The sequence below is a fragment of the Centruroides sculpturatus genome, unplaced genomic scaffold, assembly GCF_000671375.1.
Source record: "Centruroides sculpturatus isolate CEXI.00-Female unplaced genomic scaffold, Cexi_2.0 scaffold335, whole genome shotgun sequence".
NCBI classification, from domain to species: Eukaryota; Metazoa; Arthropoda; class Arachnida; order Scorpiones; family Buthidae; genus Centruroides; species Centruroides sculpturatus.
The window spans coordinates 321,583-338,689 of NW_019384713.1; the positions used below are offsets into that span (position 1 = coordinate 321,583).

General features: G+C 44.4%; 2 protein-coding genes across 17 annotated transcripts in view; one reads left to right on the forward strand and one right to left on the reverse strand.

Annotated features, from left to right (window-relative positions):
* Nucleotides 1-10,579, forward strand: part of LOC111627879 (transducin-like enhancer protein 4) — a 161,677-nt gene extending 151,098 nt beyond the window's left edge. For 5 of the 11 annotated variants that reach the window (XM_023371552.1, XM_023371556.1, XM_023371551.1 and 2 more), the window contains 17 exons: nucleotides 3,024-3,086; nucleotides 3,142-3,237; nucleotides 3,843-4,092; nucleotides 4,292-4,314; nucleotides 5,774-5,866; nucleotides 5,968-6,021; nucleotides 6,094-6,234; nucleotides 6,461-6,569; nucleotides 6,749-6,894; nucleotides 6,976-7,040; nucleotides 7,133-7,313; nucleotides 7,416-7,586; nucleotides 7,665-7,810; nucleotides 7,891-8,002; nucleotides 8,388-8,470; nucleotides 8,541-8,721; nucleotides 8,818-10,579. In XM_023371552.1, coding sequence (XP_023227320.1) covers nucleotides 3,024-3,086; nucleotides 3,142-3,237; nucleotides 3,843-4,092; nucleotides 4,292-4,314; nucleotides 5,774-5,866; nucleotides 5,968-6,021; nucleotides 6,094-6,234; nucleotides 6,461-6,569; nucleotides 6,749-6,894; nucleotides 6,976-7,040; nucleotides 7,133-7,313; nucleotides 7,416-7,586; nucleotides 7,665-7,810; nucleotides 7,891-8,002; nucleotides 8,388-8,470; nucleotides 8,541-8,721; nucleotides 8,818-8,925 — 2,022 coding nt within the window. In that variant the 3' untranslated portion in view covers nucleotides 8,926-10,579. Of the gene's footprint in view, nucleotides 1-2,658; nucleotides 2,950-3,023; nucleotides 3,087-3,141; nucleotides 3,238-3,842; nucleotides 4,093-4,291; nucleotides 4,315-5,773; nucleotides 5,867-5,967; nucleotides 6,022-6,093; nucleotides 6,235-6,460; nucleotides 6,570-6,748; nucleotides 6,895-6,975; nucleotides 7,041-7,132; nucleotides 7,314-7,415; nucleotides 7,587-7,664; nucleotides 7,811-7,890; nucleotides 8,003-8,387; nucleotides 8,471-8,540; nucleotides 8,722-8,817 lie in introns of those variants that run through there. The other 6 variants (XM_023371559.1, XM_023371561.1, XM_023371554.1 and 3 more) reach the window with 6 other exon arrangements.
* A 199-nt stretch (nucleotides 10,580-10,778) lies between these two features.
* LOC111627877 (transducin-like enhancer protein 4) overlaps nucleotides 10,779-17,107 on the reverse strand; it is an 84,401-nt gene continuing 78,072 nt past the window's right edge. For 2 of the 6 annotated variants that reach the window (XM_023371546.1, XM_023371545.1), the window contains exons 11-24: nucleotides 16,767-16,862; nucleotides 16,287-16,340; nucleotides 15,937-16,065; nucleotides 15,741-15,852; nucleotides 15,531-15,667; nucleotides 15,310-15,374; nucleotides 14,477-14,657; nucleotides 14,306-14,374; nucleotides 14,047-14,148; nucleotides 13,547-13,692; nucleotides 13,357-13,468; nucleotides 12,462-12,544; nucleotides 12,198-12,378; nucleotides 10,781-12,063 (exon numbers count right to left, since the gene is read on the reverse strand). In XM_023371546.1, the coding sequence (XP_023227314.1) occupies nucleotides 11,956-12,063; nucleotides 12,198-12,378; nucleotides 12,462-12,544; nucleotides 13,357-13,468; nucleotides 13,547-13,692; nucleotides 14,047-14,148; nucleotides 14,306-14,374; nucleotides 14,477-14,657; nucleotides 15,310-15,374; nucleotides 15,531-15,667; nucleotides 15,741-15,852; nucleotides 15,937-16,065; nucleotides 16,287-16,340; nucleotides 16,767-16,862 (1,575 nt within the window). In that variant the 3' untranslated portion in view covers nucleotides 10,781-11,955. Of the gene's footprint in view, nucleotides 12,064-12,197; nucleotides 12,379-12,461; nucleotides 12,545-13,356; nucleotides 13,469-13,546; nucleotides 13,693-14,046; nucleotides 14,149-14,305; nucleotides 14,375-14,476; nucleotides 14,658-15,309; nucleotides 15,375-15,530; nucleotides 15,668-15,740; nucleotides 15,853-15,936; nucleotides 16,066-16,286; nucleotides 16,341-16,766; nucleotides 16,863-17,107 lie in introns of all 6 variants that reach the window. The other 4 variants (XM_023371548.1, XM_023371547.1, XM_023371549.1 and 1 more) reach the window with 3 other exon arrangements.

Consider the following 17,107-nt stretch of genomic DNA (forward strand, 5'->3'; position numbering starts at 1 on the left):
CTGTCAATGGGGGACTAGAAATCCCATTGACAGTTAAGAATAAAACGAAGCTGCATATAAACGAGGGAAGATTAAAGAAAGGCATCGCGTGCGGAATTCAGTCAAGGTTCAGGCACTACGTGGTTTTGGGGATATCTCCCTTGGAACATTTTATGATTTACTGCAGGTCGATTATTATTAACACGGGGTTTCGTCGGAAACCTGCCAGTTTGCTAATTCATTGGGCGACGCGAACAATCGGTTCTACGGGGGAGCCACGTTGATTAAATTCCACCCTCCATCCCCAACAGTACACACACACACACACACACACACACACACACACACACATTATATATATATACATAGACATACACAGACGCACACGATTTCCTAGGCGGCGTAGAAGGTTCCACCCGCTCCATTGTTAGGTTTTAATTAGGCGGTGCGCCCGTCCCCAATTTTCTTGAGGGTATTGCCACGGCTCGGTCGCGGTCTTTTCTCGTTCCTCCTCCCCGACAGCGCCCTTTGCAGCTTTTAGCTTGTCAACGGGGTCCGCGCGACAATCTGTCTGATTGTCGGTTTTAATTGATTCGACTGCTCTCGGTGGCGGTGCTCCGATATCACCATATGGCAGGAACCTTTATAATCCCGATGTGTAATTAGCTGGGATGTGCTAACTCAAATCACAGCTGCTAAATACCCGGTTAGAATTAGGAGGCGCAATATGCGGTCAGCTCGGGTTTTGATGGGTTCTCTTCGTCCCTTCCCCCTTCCTTCTCGCCTCTTCTTCCTCCCCCGTCTTCCGCCTCGTCACCCAACGAGACGGTTAAGAGAGTGAATGTCCACCACACTTCTTCGGGGATGCACCTTTATTGCCCGGGATGTTTGAACAATGCGTCACGCGATAAGCGCGGAGCTTTGCCCCCTCCCTCCAGACGGTCGGTTTGATAGATTTCGGGTGCAAAGTCGATAATTCAAAGCTAGGTGAAATCTAAACCGGTTGTTCATCACCGCTTCCAGTTTCCAGCTTATTTAACCTCCGTTCCCGATGATCCAATCCCGAATCGATGTAGCAGAGGGGGCCTTCAACCCTTTCTAATCAGGAAACCCCCTGCTACACACACACACACACACACACACACACATATATATATATATATATATATATAGTTTTTTTCCTTCCTCCTGCTCACTCCCTCGCTCCACCGGAGGATCGAGTTACCGGCTCCCGGCCAGTTATTTACTTGGCAAGATAGATCGAGCAAGTCTGGCCGTGCAGCGGGGTCCATGTTCGTTACAACCGAACGGATAGGGAAGAGCGAGCGAGAGAGAGAACCCCCGTCTATTTCATCCAACCTCACTATGCACACTCTCCTTATCGATCTGCCACCGACATTATTAAGGCGGCAAGCACTAGACTGCTCACATCCCGTCCGAGGCAGGCATCCAGAGATTACTGCTGCAGAAAGAAGAAAGGACGGGGGTGGCGGGGGAGAAAAAAGCAAGAAGAAGAGAAAAATCGATGGGACTACGAGGGGCCGTAAATTGAACATGCATTTTCATTACCCGCGGCTTAGCAGTGCTTGTAATGCCTCTCTCTCCTCTTCCATTCTCCCCGCCACCCCCCATTCCGGTAAATATTGATTTTGCCCAATCGGCCGGCGGCAGACTCGATTCCCATTGCCTATTTTCCCTACCTCGACCGGGCCGTGTTTGTCCGCCATTGATTATCCCTCTTAACCAGGTTGTCGTTTTACGAACGCCAGCCGGAGAACGTTCTGCACCCCGCTCAATAGTAATTAAGGATAGATCTGACCAGCTGACGGTTATGAATAAGTAGTCATCTCTATCAATGTACCACTTGTGTTAGCCTGTCAAAAACGCTCGCCCCCATCTCTCTTCTCTCTTTCCGAGATGGGATTAAACGGGCGCTTCTGTCTTTCTCCAGAGTTGTGATGCGTTGCGACCGCCTTACGCGGGTTTCTTTGTGTGTGTGTATGTGTGTGCGCGCGCGCGCCGGCGATGCTTTTATTATTACATCGCTTTTTATTTATTATTTTTTGGGGGGAAACTCGTGAGAAACGGCGCTTAAAAGAGGCGACGAATGCTGATTAAAAAGAGCGCTCACCTCTCTAACCCCCTCCTTAAAAGCAGCCCATGCATCCTCTAATTGTTGTTCACCGGTGACTGGCAGTTCTAGGCACGCTGGGATATCGTCACGGGCCGCTGACTCCCTCTAACGAGGCCTGGAGGGGGTGTGTGCACCGAGTGCACGCTTGCTCGACCATGCGTCCGGCCATCCCCCATCCCCGCTGTCTGGAAGCAGCGGCCTGTGAAAACTGCTTCCCATACTACTATCTCTCTCAATGACGTCAGTCTCCTCGCTCCTCCGACGCCCCCCCCCCTCCCGAAATTTCTCTAGCATCGTTTTATCGTTGTACTTTAAATCCGCCACCGCCAGATTACAACCCGGTTAATATTTTATAACCCGGTTAACGGCCATGTCCGCCATTTTTATCGTACCGGGTGGGGTCGTCGTCCTTTCGCCCCCTAAGCGGGGAATAAGAGTAGGGGGCGCGGGGCCCGGCGGAAATCTTTCCGGGGTTTCCGGCCGACCGGGGTGTGGGCCTTGGCGCGTGCTTCCATCTGACGTCCGGAAAGAGTACTAATAAAAGTGGAGAAGTGACAGGTGAAGCCGTGTAAACAAGGCAAGAGCAGATGGAATCCAGTGTTGTTGTAGTGTTTCCCACTTTGGTCGGTAATTGGTCTATTGTTTGTACGGGCAAAGGGAAACATCCGTAATTCGTGTGTGTATGTACTTTCCAATCGCGGACACGTGTACGGTGTCGCTGCCGTTCTACCTCTCCCTTTCTCTCTCTATTACTGTTAATGCCGTTATACCCCATTACCGTTGTTGCATCTGTCACGACAGGTGTTAATGCAAGAGCTCCGTTTTTACGACTGGCGGTAATTTTCGCTTTTACTACTAATAATAATTGAAAGAAGAAGAAGGAAATAAAAAAACTTTACTTTCGTTTCAGACGGAGATTGCCAAGAGGCTGAACGCCATCATCGCCCAGATCCTCCCTTTCCTGTCTCAAGAGGTGAGTGCGCCTCCCCCTGGCGAGGGGATAATCGAGAGCGGCAATTTTTCTAAAGTCATCCCTTATGCCTTTTCAGCACCAACAGCAAGTAGCCGCGGCCGTGGAGAGGGCCAAGCAGGTCACCATGACCGAACTGAATGCCATCATCGGGGTAAGAGTCGATTTTTCCCGCTCCTCCTTCTCCCCTCTTTATTATTATTATTTTTTTCCTCCCCTTGTTCCCGGTTTATGTATTGTTTAGCCTCCCGTTTCTCACCCCCCTTACTACCGACGGGCGTGTGACGTCAAGGAGGGAGCTAAGGAGGCGTCCCGAGTCTCCCGGGGCGCTTCCTTAACCCCACGGCTCTGGGAAATCTAACAGTTTTCTGTGGTCTCATTAAACGCAGCGCCGCTCGCCGCCATTAACTTCGCTAAGTGGATGCCAATTATGTCGTAGCTAATTACTCGTGCACTTTGTGTTAATCCTAGCGTCGAACGCCGCTCGGAAAATTCGGGTGGCCGTGTTTGTTTTCTCCCCCGTCCTCCTCTCGCAATTTAACAAAGATTCGCAACGGGAGACGACGCGTTGCTTGGCGCTCCGCCTTGCGACTCGTCACTCGTCTTTTTTTTCCCTTCCTTTTTTTTCTTTTAATATTACGCGCCGTTCCTTCCCCTCTGCGTTATAAAACACCGAGTGGCGTGGGGAGGTGGCGGCCGTATTGGACGAGGGATTTTTTTTGAAAGGGTTTTTGTTTTCTCGTTTTTTTTCTTCCGCAGCAACAGATGCATGCCCAACAGATCGCACCGCACGCTCACGCCCCGCCGATTCCCATGATGCCTCACGCGGCGGCGGCCATGGCCAGTCTGCAACCCCCCACCATGCCGCCCAGTACGGCTGCTGGACTACTCGCTCTGTCCAGTTCGCTGAGCGGAGGGGCGCCCTCGTCTCACCTGTCGGCGGCGATATCGAGTTCGGCCGCCGCCTCGGCCCTCAAGGAGCATCGAGAGGAGAAGAGGTCGAGCAGCGGTAAGTATATAATTTTTTTTTCATTTTTCTTTGGCTAATTTTCGCGCAATTTATGGCGCCTGGCGCTTTTACTAACTCGTGCTCATTTTTTTCCTCCTCCTCCTCCTCCACCCGCCCGTCCCACTGTTCATTGTTTCCCTCGCCCGCTGGGATCCCCGACGATCCGTCTCCATGACAACCAATCGATATCCCATCGCAGCTCACAGCTCCGAAGACAGACACGTAAGTACCCCACTCGCATCTTTCATCCTACGGCCCGAGTGCTTGCACTTTCGTGTTATAGATCATCTTCTGTAAGTGGATTATTTTCGTCTTTCCTCTCTCTCTCTCCTGCGCCCCCCCCGGTCCTCCCCGGCAGCTCTTCTTTTCTCTTCCCGTCCGTCTCAATATGTCTTTTGTGTTTTCTCGGGGGCCCACCAGATGGCGTTCGGTGAATGGCCAGATTATCACCCCCGGCCGGATCTGCCATTTTCGGCTCCCTCTGTCTCGGCCCCCGTCCCGTGTAATGCGCCTTTCCGGACTTAATCCTCCGCTTAATCGCCCTTCCCCTCGGGGGAGACGTCCCCTTCCCCTCCCCTGCCGGTTGGAGGCGACGTTAATTACACGCCCCCTTCCATAACCTACTACCGACCTTTGTTGCGGTCGGGAAGCCCTTTCCTTTGTCGCTTCGTCCGCCCGCTCTGCCACCGGAACAACAGGTGGTGGCTGATATCCCCGGGGTCACGTGATCCCACGTGGTTGGGCGGAGCTCCGAGTCGAGCCGGGTTAACAGGTAGGCGTCGGGGCGGGAGAGCGACCCGTTTCCCAGTCTGGCTTCCCGCCCCATGTCCTTATCCCCCCTTCCCTCCGCTCGGTACGGGACGAAAATGGCTGGCAATTATCCCGACGGGAGCGAGCTTGAAGAGGGTGGCTCCGGGCGACGTCGGGGATTGGGTCACGGTCCAGGTATTAGGTCACGCCCCATTGGTCACGGATGGCATCCGGAAATCGGCCGAGGGTGCGCTTGTCATTAACACGTCCTCTCTTCTCTTTCTCCCTCTCTCCCTCCCTCCATCTGCCCTTGGCCGGGGAGTTCGGGGGGGGGCGTTAGTGGGAGGGGAATTTGTCTGGTCGACGCAACCAGATGGCTCTGGGAATGTTTTTCGGCTTGGATCGCCGCGGGTGGGGGGAACAAGGAGACAAATCGCGCCGTGTTTCCGGGCACGGACCCGTTCCCGTTCCCGCGCAGCTGCGCCCCCCTCCCGCTCGGGGACGGGTGAATTTATTAAAGGAACTCGGACCACCTGGCCTGTGTCTGTCCCGAGTTGTGGAGTGTAGCTCTCCTCACTCCCCTCGCGCGGATCGGGTTCTCCCCTCGATTGTTTGGCGTAGAAGGATGGCCTTTTCAACGTGTATCCACCATACCCCAGGCCCGGGCCTTGGACCGGGACGCGAGGAGAGGGGGCGGGGTTGATTTGTGGTCGGTGTGGATTTCGGCTTTGTGTTTATTTTCCTCGCCTTCCCTCCGCTCGGGATGGGGTACTGCGCCCCGGACGCGGCCCCCTCCCCCGCCGGGAAGGCCGCAATTGGCCTAGTTCCGGTCACGTGACGCTCTTCATTTTTCACTTCGCTGATCTGGAATGCCTAGTTCCGTCGGACCTAATTAAGTTTTTTTCTTTTCTTTTTCTCTTCCTCTCTGCAGAGAAATTCCATTTCACCTAACGACCGAGAGAAGTTTCGGAGCCGATCTCCGGATCTGAATCACGAGCTGAAGAAGAGGAAGAAGGAAGAGAAGGTGGGTTGGCCGAATAACGTCTCTCCTCCGCCTCCTCCTCCTCCCTCCTACATTGTTCCTCATCTAACCTTTTCCCCTTATTTTTTATTTGGCTCTTACAGGACAGCGATGCGGATCAGAGTGATCAGGAGCTAGTGGTGGACGTCGCGAACGAGGTAAGCCTTCTCTCTCTCCCTCCTCCAGTTCGGCGCTCGCCACGTATTCCTTATTCCCGGTTTGTCTTTTAGGATTCGGTTGGGCCACCCAATGGTGTACCTTCGCCCCAAGAAAACGGCACGGAGAAGGCACCGAAGAAGGAGCACAGCGCGCACAGTCCACACAGTAGCATATCTTCGAACGCCAGCACACCCTCATCCAAGCATAAAGACGTAAGTACATCGCCTGTCCTATCCCCAAAAACACCGAGGGGATCGACTCTCAGTATTAATGCACGCGCGCGCGTAAACGTAACATCCGCGCCGCTAAAGAATGCGGTGTCGGATTCGTAATAGCCGGGTCAGTCGATGATTTATATTGGTGTTTCGGTATTTGATGGACTCTCGTGAATAAACGTAGCATTTGTCTAATTGTCCTTCCCTATCTATACCATCGCAGAATGAAAAGTCGACCACACCCATCCCCAAGCCAGTCACACCCACCAGCTCAGGAGGTAGCACACCTGGATCCAGTGGTCTGAAGTCCCTGCCCAAGGCACCATCACTTGGTAAGTTGCAGATTGTAATGTCACGTCTGACATTTTATTACCTGTCGAGTACTATACATATTTATCAAGCGGGAATAGGGGTTGAAGACGAGATCCCTCTCCCGTCGCCAATTATTATTATTTTCTCTCGTCCACTCTGTGTATTTTTATTGTTTTTTCTTTTCCTCTTTTCGACTCAGGTCCACCGTACCCATATCCATTGCACACAGGAGGTTCCGCTACTCATCCAGGAATGCCAGCCGATCTCAGTTCTAGTGCCTCTTATTCACAAGGAATGCTTCACAACAACATTTCTCCATCTCTGAATTCTTACACCAGATCGCTGGTACGTTTGCCTGCTCCGTCACGCGCCACCCAACCCGGTTACAAGGGTGTTATCTCATTTCTCGTTCCTTTTTTTTTACAGGTCGGTTACGACACTCATCCCTCGATGAGAGCCCCAGGTTTTGGTAGTATACCGGGTGGAAAGCCGTAAGTGGGGAAAAAACCTCCGAACGCTACTAAACACTACCTTTTCGTGTTGCCTGTCTGCTAACTTGCACCCATTTTTTAATGTTTTACAGCGCCTATTCATTCCACGTCAGTGCTGACGGACAAATGCAACCAGTTCCTTTTCCTCCCGACGCCCTCATTGGCCCCGGCATACCCCGTCACGCTCGACAAATTAATACTTTGAGTCACGGAGAGGTGGTGTGTGCCGTGACGATTAGTAATCCTACAAAATATGTTTATACGGGGGGAAAGGTAGGCAGAGTCACGTGACGGGTGCAACCCTCCCGACTCCTTTAATTATCGGACGTGTTTTTTTTTATTTAATCCGAACCACTTCCCCTTTGTTCATTACAGGGTTGCGTTAAGGTATGGGACATCAGCCAGCCGGCTAGCAAGAGCCCCGTGTCGCAGCTGGACTGCCTGCAACGTGACAATTACATCAGATCGTGCAAACTACTCCCCGACGGTCGAACGCTGATCGTGGGAGGTGAAGCCAGCACCATATCTATATGGGATCTGGCCGCTGTAAGATTTTCTCGAGACTACTTTTAGAAATTTGGTAGAGTCGACGTTAATCCTCCCCCCTTTTGTGTGTTCCCGCAGCCCACACCGAGGATCAAGGCCGAATTAACATCTAGTGCACCCGCGTGTTACGCCCTGGCCATTAGCCCCGACTCCAAAGTGTGCTTCAGTTGTTGCAGCGATGGCAACATCGCCGTCTGGGACTTGCACAATCAAACTTTAGTCAGGTGAGTTGTCTAATTCGTCCATCCCCTCTTCTGTCGTCGCCCGCCAAAGTGTGCGCTAACTCATTTCTTTCGGCGTTTAGGCAGTTTCAAGGTCACACCGATGGTGCTAGTTGCATCGACATCTCGAGCGATGGCACTAAACTGTGGACCGGTGGTCTCGATAACACCGTGAGATCGTGGGACTTGAGAGAGGTTAGTGTATACGTAATTTTGTTTTCTTTATTTATGCCTTTTTGTAGTGTTCTCTCGGCTCGGGCGTTAAACTACCTTTTAATCAAATTGGTCGTGGTTGAAGAGAATGCCAGAAAAAAAAGGGGGTGAGCCGAAAACATGAACCACTTCGTAGCTGATAGTTGTTTGTCAGGAATTTAATTGGCCTTGTTAGTGAATAACAATTTATTACCTTGCAGGTGAAGGAAGTTGTCTTGCCTTTGTTTATCGTGTAGTTTTTGATTAGAGTGAAGCTTTAAAAAAAATTCATACAGCCGTGGGGTGTATCGATCATCTACAAAGTTACAACTTGGGATTCATTCCTGCGCAGTTTTAATTTTGATTTTTTTTTCTTTCTTTCTTTCAGGGAAGGCAGTTACAACAACACGATTTCACCTCTCAGATTTTCTCTCTGGGTTACTGTCCTACAGGAGAGTGGTTAGCAGTGGGGTACGTGTCGTGTCGTATAAGTGTTTTACGTTGATTTTACTCCCGTATTGACGTTTGTGTACCTTTTCAGGATGGAAAGCAGCAACGTGGAAGTTTTGCACTGTACCAAACCCGACAAGTACCAGTTGCATCTTCACGAAAGTTGTGTTCTGTCCCTTAAGTTCGCTTATTGTGGCAAGTGGTTTGTCAGTACAGGAAAGGATAATCTGTTGAATGCTTGGAGAACGCCTTACGGTGCTAGCATATTTCAGGTGGGTTACAGATCATTGCAATTATGAACGTTTGTAAAAACCGAAGATATCCCTAACCCATCAATTTTTATTTCTTCCTTTTTTTTTCAATTGCAGTCAAAGGAATCTTCTTCAGTGTTAAGTTGTGACATTTCCTCAGATGATAAATACATAGTGACTGGTTCAGGTGATAAAAAAGCTACGGTGTACGAAGTCATTTATTGAGATCAGCGGCGAATCTCCTCTCAAGACGACGAAGAAAAGGAAGGAAGAAGAAAAATGCAGTTCGGCCAGCTTGTGTCATGAGCGAAACCCTCTAAAAATGGCCGAAACTCGACATGTTCCTTAGCATCCTTCAAAGGACACAAATATCTTCTCAGAAAAAAAGAAACAAAACCTTTTTGGATGTATATCACGACCAAACAACATTCCCCACACAAGGAATAGAAGAGAGACTTTTTTTTCGCAAGAGACCAAGTCGTACGAATACGTTTGGTTAATGGAAATTATTAAAATAAAACAAAAAATGGTGTACATTTTTAATCTATGCTTTCATAGTAGCACTGCCGGCCAAGGTGTGGCAGCTATTTTAGGAATGGTTGTTGTTTTTTTAGACACTTGTAGATATATCACTGTCTGTAACCTGTGCAGAAATGGTGTTCTGTACTATGGAAAGGATTCATAGCACATTTGGATTCATTGTTCACAACTTGTCTTTGTACAACGCTCCATTGAAAAAAAAAAACGCTTTTGGACAGATTCTTTTGGGAATATGTGGCAGTTCCACCGAAAAAAAAAAAATGCTTTTTCTTCTCCAAGTCCTCACTTCACACGTGTAATTTTCACACTAAAACCATTGCCAAAACAAAAAAAAAACTTAAAAAATAATAATAATGTGTTGCTTTGTTACAGCGTCACTTTCATAAAAGAAGTGCTTTTTTATTTCCGTTATGTATTCAAGAACCCAGTGTTATGTTTTGGTATCTATACATATAAATCACGTATGAGGAAAAAGAATCGCAAAAATAATTTCAAATTTTTTTTACGCCAGAAAAAAGTGTACTTTTTCTCCCCTAGACTTAAGTTTTTTATTTTATTATTATTTTTTTTTATTAATTTTTTTTTCTTCTCAGAAGGAGCACCGTTCGACCAAAAGCTGTCATTTGAATAAAAAAAAAAAAATACAGAAAAGTAGCAAATGAGCTCTTGGATGATTGGTGAATTTTATTATTCGCTAAACATCTCGTGGTTGTTACTGTGATTTTTCAGAACAGTTGTGTGTACGTGAGAAAAAATTTACCAAAAAAAAAAATTATTAGGAGCAATCCATCATCATCCATGTTTCACATTTGAAGATGTTAAATAAAGTGATGTCATGGTTTCGGAATATATATATAAGTTTATATATATTGTCCGTAATTTAAGGAAAAAAGAGGGGACGAGTGTCATCTATTAAACCTAGCGTAAAATCCGAGAAATTACTAAAAATAATTAACGGGTGTAGCGTTTCAACTGTTGTAAACGCAATCTGCTTGTCTAACAGAAAATGTCAATAATGGCGCTGGCATGCTTCTACACGCCATCTTGGCACCTGTGCCAAAATCGGTAGATGCTCGAATGTCACCGGCGGTAAAACAACTGTCACCAACTATATTGGTTTACCCCCGGTTTCTTGCCAACTTTTTTTCTTTCTTTCTTTCTTTCTTCCCTTCAAACACGGTAAATTGGTTATTTTTTGCCAGGGAGGGAGGCGTGTCCTGGCGGTAGGAACATCAATCTGTTTATCGTTATTGTAACCTGACTAAAAAGCGCACAGACAGTTGATGTTAACAGAGGAAACGTTAGCGGTAAACATCCTGGATTGAAAGGAAATAGATAATAGAGCAAACATATTTAGTTTCCCATCCAACGTTGCCCCACCCCTAAAAGTTTGAAAATTATTAATTAAAACTGTTAGAATCGAGGTTAATCCCCTGTTTCGCCCTCCCTAGCTTGTCAGTAGTAACATCAATTTTGGTTTATTGCTGTTATGACTGAAGTTACGGTAATTGCCCTGTTGAGGTTAAGTAAGCTGACCGTTTCCAGGAAGAGGGGGTTGCGAACATTTAAAGCCCCCTTCTCCATTAACTATAATTATATAATTTTTGACTCCAAAGGTTAAAAGTTTAGTTAAACCTCTTGTTCTTTGTTTTTTTTTAAAAAAAAAGAAAAGAGAGCAGAGAGTTGTTAAGTAATTTTTTTCTCTAAGTACTTTCACCTCCCATTTACTAGGTGATGTCTATAGAATCGATTTTTCTAGCACTCCTCTACCTATATAATACATATATGCTCTCCCTTTTTGACGGGAAATAAATCACGTAAAAAAAAACATCGATTTAGTAAATCGTCTCGCGAAAAGTATAAAAATCGATTTACAATTTACTAATCTGGGATCCGTGCTTTGCATATTATACACGTGTAATCAGTATAACTAAAATCAATATCCGGTTTTAACCGATTTAACTCGCTTTTATATGGGTATTTAATTAGTGTGTATCGAGGTTAACACGTGTTTGTGCTTTCCATAAACGTTTTGATAAAGTAAAAAAAAAGATTACAAGCCTGTTCGGCATTTAACCCCCTCCAAATATTTTTGGGATACCTTCAGAATTCGTTTTTAAAAGGCAGTAAAATTCGTTATGTAAAGTTAATAATATGCCGCCGTTTAAGTCTGATTAAGAAAAACCCGCTTTTTAATCTTGGTGGCGCTTTTTTTAAATTGTAATTAGTTAATTACATTCAAGGCGTTAATTGCGATCAATTTCAAACAATCGGGAAAACGAAATCGACTAGCGTTAAGTGAAATCGATCTCAATTACCGGACGAAAATCGAGTTTCGTGTTTAACAGATCGAGTTAATTGTTGTAATTGATTACAATTAAAGACGAAACGTGTTATTTTTTCCGGGTAATTGATAAATTAAAACAGAATAGTTAAACATCGTCCAGTGAGACGTTTAACCGGGTTAATTGGATTATGGAAGGAAGAATAAACAGCAGATTTTTTTTTGTACTTTTTTTTTCTTCTTTTTGTATTCAATACAATTATCGACAAACTATTACAGGCAAAATGAGGGAACACGACATCTAGGATCTGTACATTTTCGCCGGAATCTGTACATGACAAGGGCGAGCAGGAACTGGGTTGATTTACCGCCTTGCGGCCAATTCATCGTCTGTCGTAGACGACGTTTCAGGAACTATAATTGGGAGGTTGTCAGTAGATCACTTCGTAAACGGTCGCTTTCTTGTCACCAGAACCGGTGACGATGTATTTGTCGTCGGATGAGATGTCGCAGCTTAAAACCGATGATGATTCTTTGGACTGGAAAGAAGTAACAGACTCATTAACACGGTGTATAACACGAGCCTCCATTAAACCGACCCTCACCCCTTAATAAGGAAACGGCACCGCCCCCTTTTTTTTCTTAACAACTAGTTTTTTTTTAATCTTTTTACCTGGAAGATGCTAGCACCATATGGGGTTCTCCAGGCGTTTAGAAGGTTATCCTTTCCAGTGCTGACGAACCACTTTCCGCAATAGGCAAACTTTAACGATAACACACAACTTTCGTGAAGATGTAACTGGTACTTGTCGGGTTTAGTACAATGTAGAACCTCCACGTTACTACTTTCCATCCTACACAAGTAAATTAATAACTCGTTTTTTAACCATGGCCGACGGCTGGGGGGAGTATTTCGAGCAATAAAATCGATACTTACCCGACTGCTAACCATTCTCCGGTGGGACAGTAACCCAATGAGAATATTTGCGAGGTGAAGTCGTGCTGCTGCAACTGTCTACCCTACAGAAACGATACAAATAAATAGGGGTGTCATTATATAAACTTACATTATCGGTCGAGGAGGAGGGAAGAAGGGAAAATCTGCTTCATCGAACATTTTATAATCAATTTTCTAGCGGTCGCTTGATAGTTTGTTTATGGACGATAAGGGGGAATGTTGGAGCAACATTCTTTATCGCCGAGCATGTAATAGCTTCACCATCAAGAGGTAATTAACGGGGTTGGCGCTCTTCTAAAGCCTGTTGGGCCCTCGTTCCGACACTAGAAAGCTATAAACAAATGAGTTATAGCGGCGAAATCTTCACTCGCTTGTTTAATTGACACCTTAATGAAAATTATGCCTTTCTTACCCACGTGACAAAAATAATGGCGGAAGTAAGGTATCTTAAAGAGGCACGCAGTAACACTTTAAAACGACATTTGTGAAAACGTTACGTCGTCTACCCTGGCGCTTTTTCGCTCCGATAAAAAAATATATGGCATTTTGGTTTGTGTGTGTTCTTATGTCTGACCTCATTTCTGATAAAAAACTGGATCGTGTTTAAACATGCCGATATTGACACAATTATTCGACGTATAATAGTAAGCAGATAAGTGTACGGCGGCTTTTATCATAAGTCATACACGTAAAGATGTCATGTTAAAAGCACTGTGTAAACTTAGAAGAGTGCACCTTTAAATGCATTCGAGCAACGATTATGAATTTATTTATACGCATTTATATACTAAGAAGCTCTAAACTAGCCTTCAACTTAAGTCCATTAGATTTTATAGAAGATCTTGATTCTATCGAGGAAAAATTATCGGCTTACTTCTCTTAAATCCCATGATCTGACGGTATTATCCAGACCACCTGTCCACAGTTTAGTACCATCGCTGGAGATGTCGATACAACTTGCACCATCCGTGTGGCCTTGGAACTGTCTACAGGGATGAAAAAAATTTCGCCAAATTACTCGAGTTCCTTCTTAGCCCAGTGAATCACACAGTAATATGACTTACCTGACTAAAGACTGATTATGCAGATCCCAAACTGCAATGTTACCGTCGCTACAGCAACTGAAGCACACTTTCGAATCGGGACTGATTGCTAATGCGTAACACGCTGGTGCATTCGAAGTCAGCTCTGCTTTAATTCGTGGTGTTGGCTTTAATAATGGAAAAAAAGAAGATGCGATTAACAAATCATTCTTACAAGCTGACAGGTTAAATCAGCATCTCTAGAGGGTTTCTACAGCAAAAATTATTTTACACCGTTACTTTTTTCTATCTTGACAAAATTTTACATTTAATTAACCATTTTGACACTTTTTAAAGCTTCACTAATTAGTTTTTTTCCTTCTTTTACACCCCCCTTCGCACTCACTCCTAATGTAAGCGATACGAAAGAAAAATATGAGATCCAGGAAGAACATTTATTAATTTTTATATTTAATATCCTGTGGGAAAATAAATTAAGGCCATAGGCCTGCTTGTACCGAGATTACACAATCGATACTTACAGCACCCAAATCCCAAATACAAATAGTGCTTGCTTCACCGCCGACTATTAATGTCCTCCCATCTGGTAGTAGTTTGCAGGATCGAATGTAGTTTTCTCGTTGCTGTATAAGAGATAAATGTGTAATTAAGCCGGCAAAAGAGGGGAAACAAAAAAAAAATCGAGCGATGCGACGCGACGCGGCATGCTCGCGACCATTCATCATGGCGAATTTAAAAAAAAAAAAGATGCAGAAAAAATCTGGTATATAATTTCCTTACCAGGCAATCTAATTGCGAAACGGGACTCTTGCAAGACGGTTGACTGATATCCCATACTTTGACACAACCCTAGATTAGGAAAGAAAGTTTTTTTTTTTTAAATACCTAAAAACCGTCACGTGATTTTGTTGCGTGATTCGCATTGGTGCGTTGATTCCCCCCTTTACTTACCTTTCCTCCCGTATAAACATATTTAGTTGGATTACTTATTGTCACAGCGCACACGACTTCTCCGTGACTTAACGTGTTGATCTGTCGTGCGTGACGTGGTATCCCTGGTCCAATCAGAGCATCCGGAGGAAAAGGAACTGGTTGCATCTGACCGTCAGCACTCACGTGGAAGGAATAAGCCCTATGAGAGAGAACGATTAATCATAAATCAATAATTTTTTTATACATAAATTACGTCCTGGGTACATTGGCCAAAAACTTCGACGTGTAGGGCACACTTTTGACGCCATGTTATTATTATTATTAGTTTACTACTGTTTTTTTTTTTTTCCTTCCGTTATCTATGGGAGGTCGGAGGTCAGAAGTGGTAAAATTCCCCCTCCTAACGCGATAGGCCGCGAAGACGAGGTGAAAAGGTCGCGCGAATGACACGCTAGTAGTGCCCTTTTAAAAAAGATATATTTTTAAAAATAAATTTAGAATATTGTTATTTTGTTCTATGACCTCTTATTTTGACCTGTGTGGTTAGGTGTAAAGAACTGGGCGCAAGATTAGTTGGAAAAACACTTTACTTTTATTGATGTTTTACATAATTGCGTTTAAAGTTTTACATATAATATAATGATCTGTGCCACACAATTTTTTTTCTCTTTAATACAAAAAATTATAATGGACGAAAAACAATATTTTCTCTCCCTTTATATATATATTTTTATATATATATAGATTATAGATACGTTTATATCGTATTCTACNTTTTTTATTTATTTATTTAGTTATTTATATATATATATATTTGTTTGGTTTTTGTTTTGTTTTTGGTTTATACTTACGGTTTCCCAGCGGGTATTGTACCGAAGGCTGGTGGTCTAAGTGTGGGATGAGTTTCGTAACCAACCTGGAAAAAACGGAAAAATAAAAATATATTGTCTTCATCGGATATAGCGGACATATTTAAATAGCGCGCTGCAACCACGCGACGCGACGCGCTGAGTGCTTATTTTTCCCCCTTCCTAAATCCTGCTATTTATTGAATCATATACATTGTACTTACCAGGCTGCGAGAATAGGAATTTAAAGCAGGCGTCAGATTATTGTGAAGCATACTTTGAGAAAACGCCCCACTAGGACTTAAATCTGCGGGTAAACTCGGATGACCACCAGGTGGTAAAGGATAAGGATAAAGTGGACCTAACACCAAAAAACGTAGCGTTAAGAGAAGTGAAAAAACGCGAAAAATACTCATCCCAATCCGGTGGCTTACCTCCAAGATGTGGAGATTTAGGAACAGGCTTGATGCCACTGGAACTTGGTGTCGTGGATCCAGAGCTTGTTGGCGTTACCGATTTCGAAATGGGTGTCGAAGGTGCTTCGTTCTGCAAAAAAATAATAAATAATTCGTAAAATCGAATAAGAGTGACGCCCGACAGGCGTAAAACTGGGTGACGACAGATAATTACCAAATGATCCTTATGCTTTGTAGACGTGGGTGTGCTTCTACTCGAGGAAGATCCACTCGGAGGTCGTTCCCTTCTTGTAAGTCCATTTTCTCTAGGAGAAGGTTCACCATTAGTTGGAGAAAAGGGATCCTGGAAATACAGAACGTGAGAAGAATATTAATATTTAAGAAAACATCCATCTGATGCTGAAGAAAGAAAATAAAAGATCTCTTTTTTTCTTATTATTATTATTTTTTTTTTTGCAAGTTTCAAAATTATATCTTGCGAAGTGATTTGGATATACACGTATAATTTATTTCCATTTTTGAGCATATATTATTTTGTGCCACGTATTATAAATTCTTGCTAACCTCATTTGAAACGTCCACGATAACTTCTTGATTCCTTTTCACTTCTTCGGCACTCTAAGGGTGGATAAAAATAAATGCTAGAGTTAAAAGCATTTGGAAGTTTTTACTTTTTCTTTTCTTAAATATCCCTCTAAGCTTAATTTATATCCTCAATAATTATATATATATATATATATATATTTAAATGAGTCGACACTTGGCTGATGACATCTTAGATTAAAAAAAAAACAAAAAAAATATGCGTGACGTGAAAATTAATCACGTGATTCTGCTGATAAAAATCGATCAGCGTGCACAATAGACCCGCTTGTTGGTATGGTCACAGATTGGGGCGCCCCCCAACTCAGGTGCAGCGCTGAAAAAAAAATAACATCACCCTTTCACCTCATGCAGTAATGACTTTAGGCTATACTTTTTTTTTCTCTTAATCTTCGGCTGCAAAGATGGCGACCGAAGATGAATGACTCAATGTGTACTCACGTGATCTGGCTTGTCATCCCGCCTTCTCTTTTTCTCCTCTGGTTCCGGTGTCCGGAGTCGATGTTTCTCTCGGTCATGAGGGGAGATGGAGTTTCTCTGTCCACAGATCAATAAATGTCAGTTTATATCTACTGAATTTTCTCCGATGTTATACAATTTTAATAAATAATAATGAAAATATATAAACAGAGGTTGAAGCGGGAGAAAGAAGGGGAAAAAAATTTAAATTTAACCACATCGGCCGAACGGTAGCGAAATTTTTAATCTCCTTTGCATCCTCCTCACCTTTGACTTCCCCCTACTAAACGATGTTGGAGGAGAGGAAAGGAGCCAAAATTTCT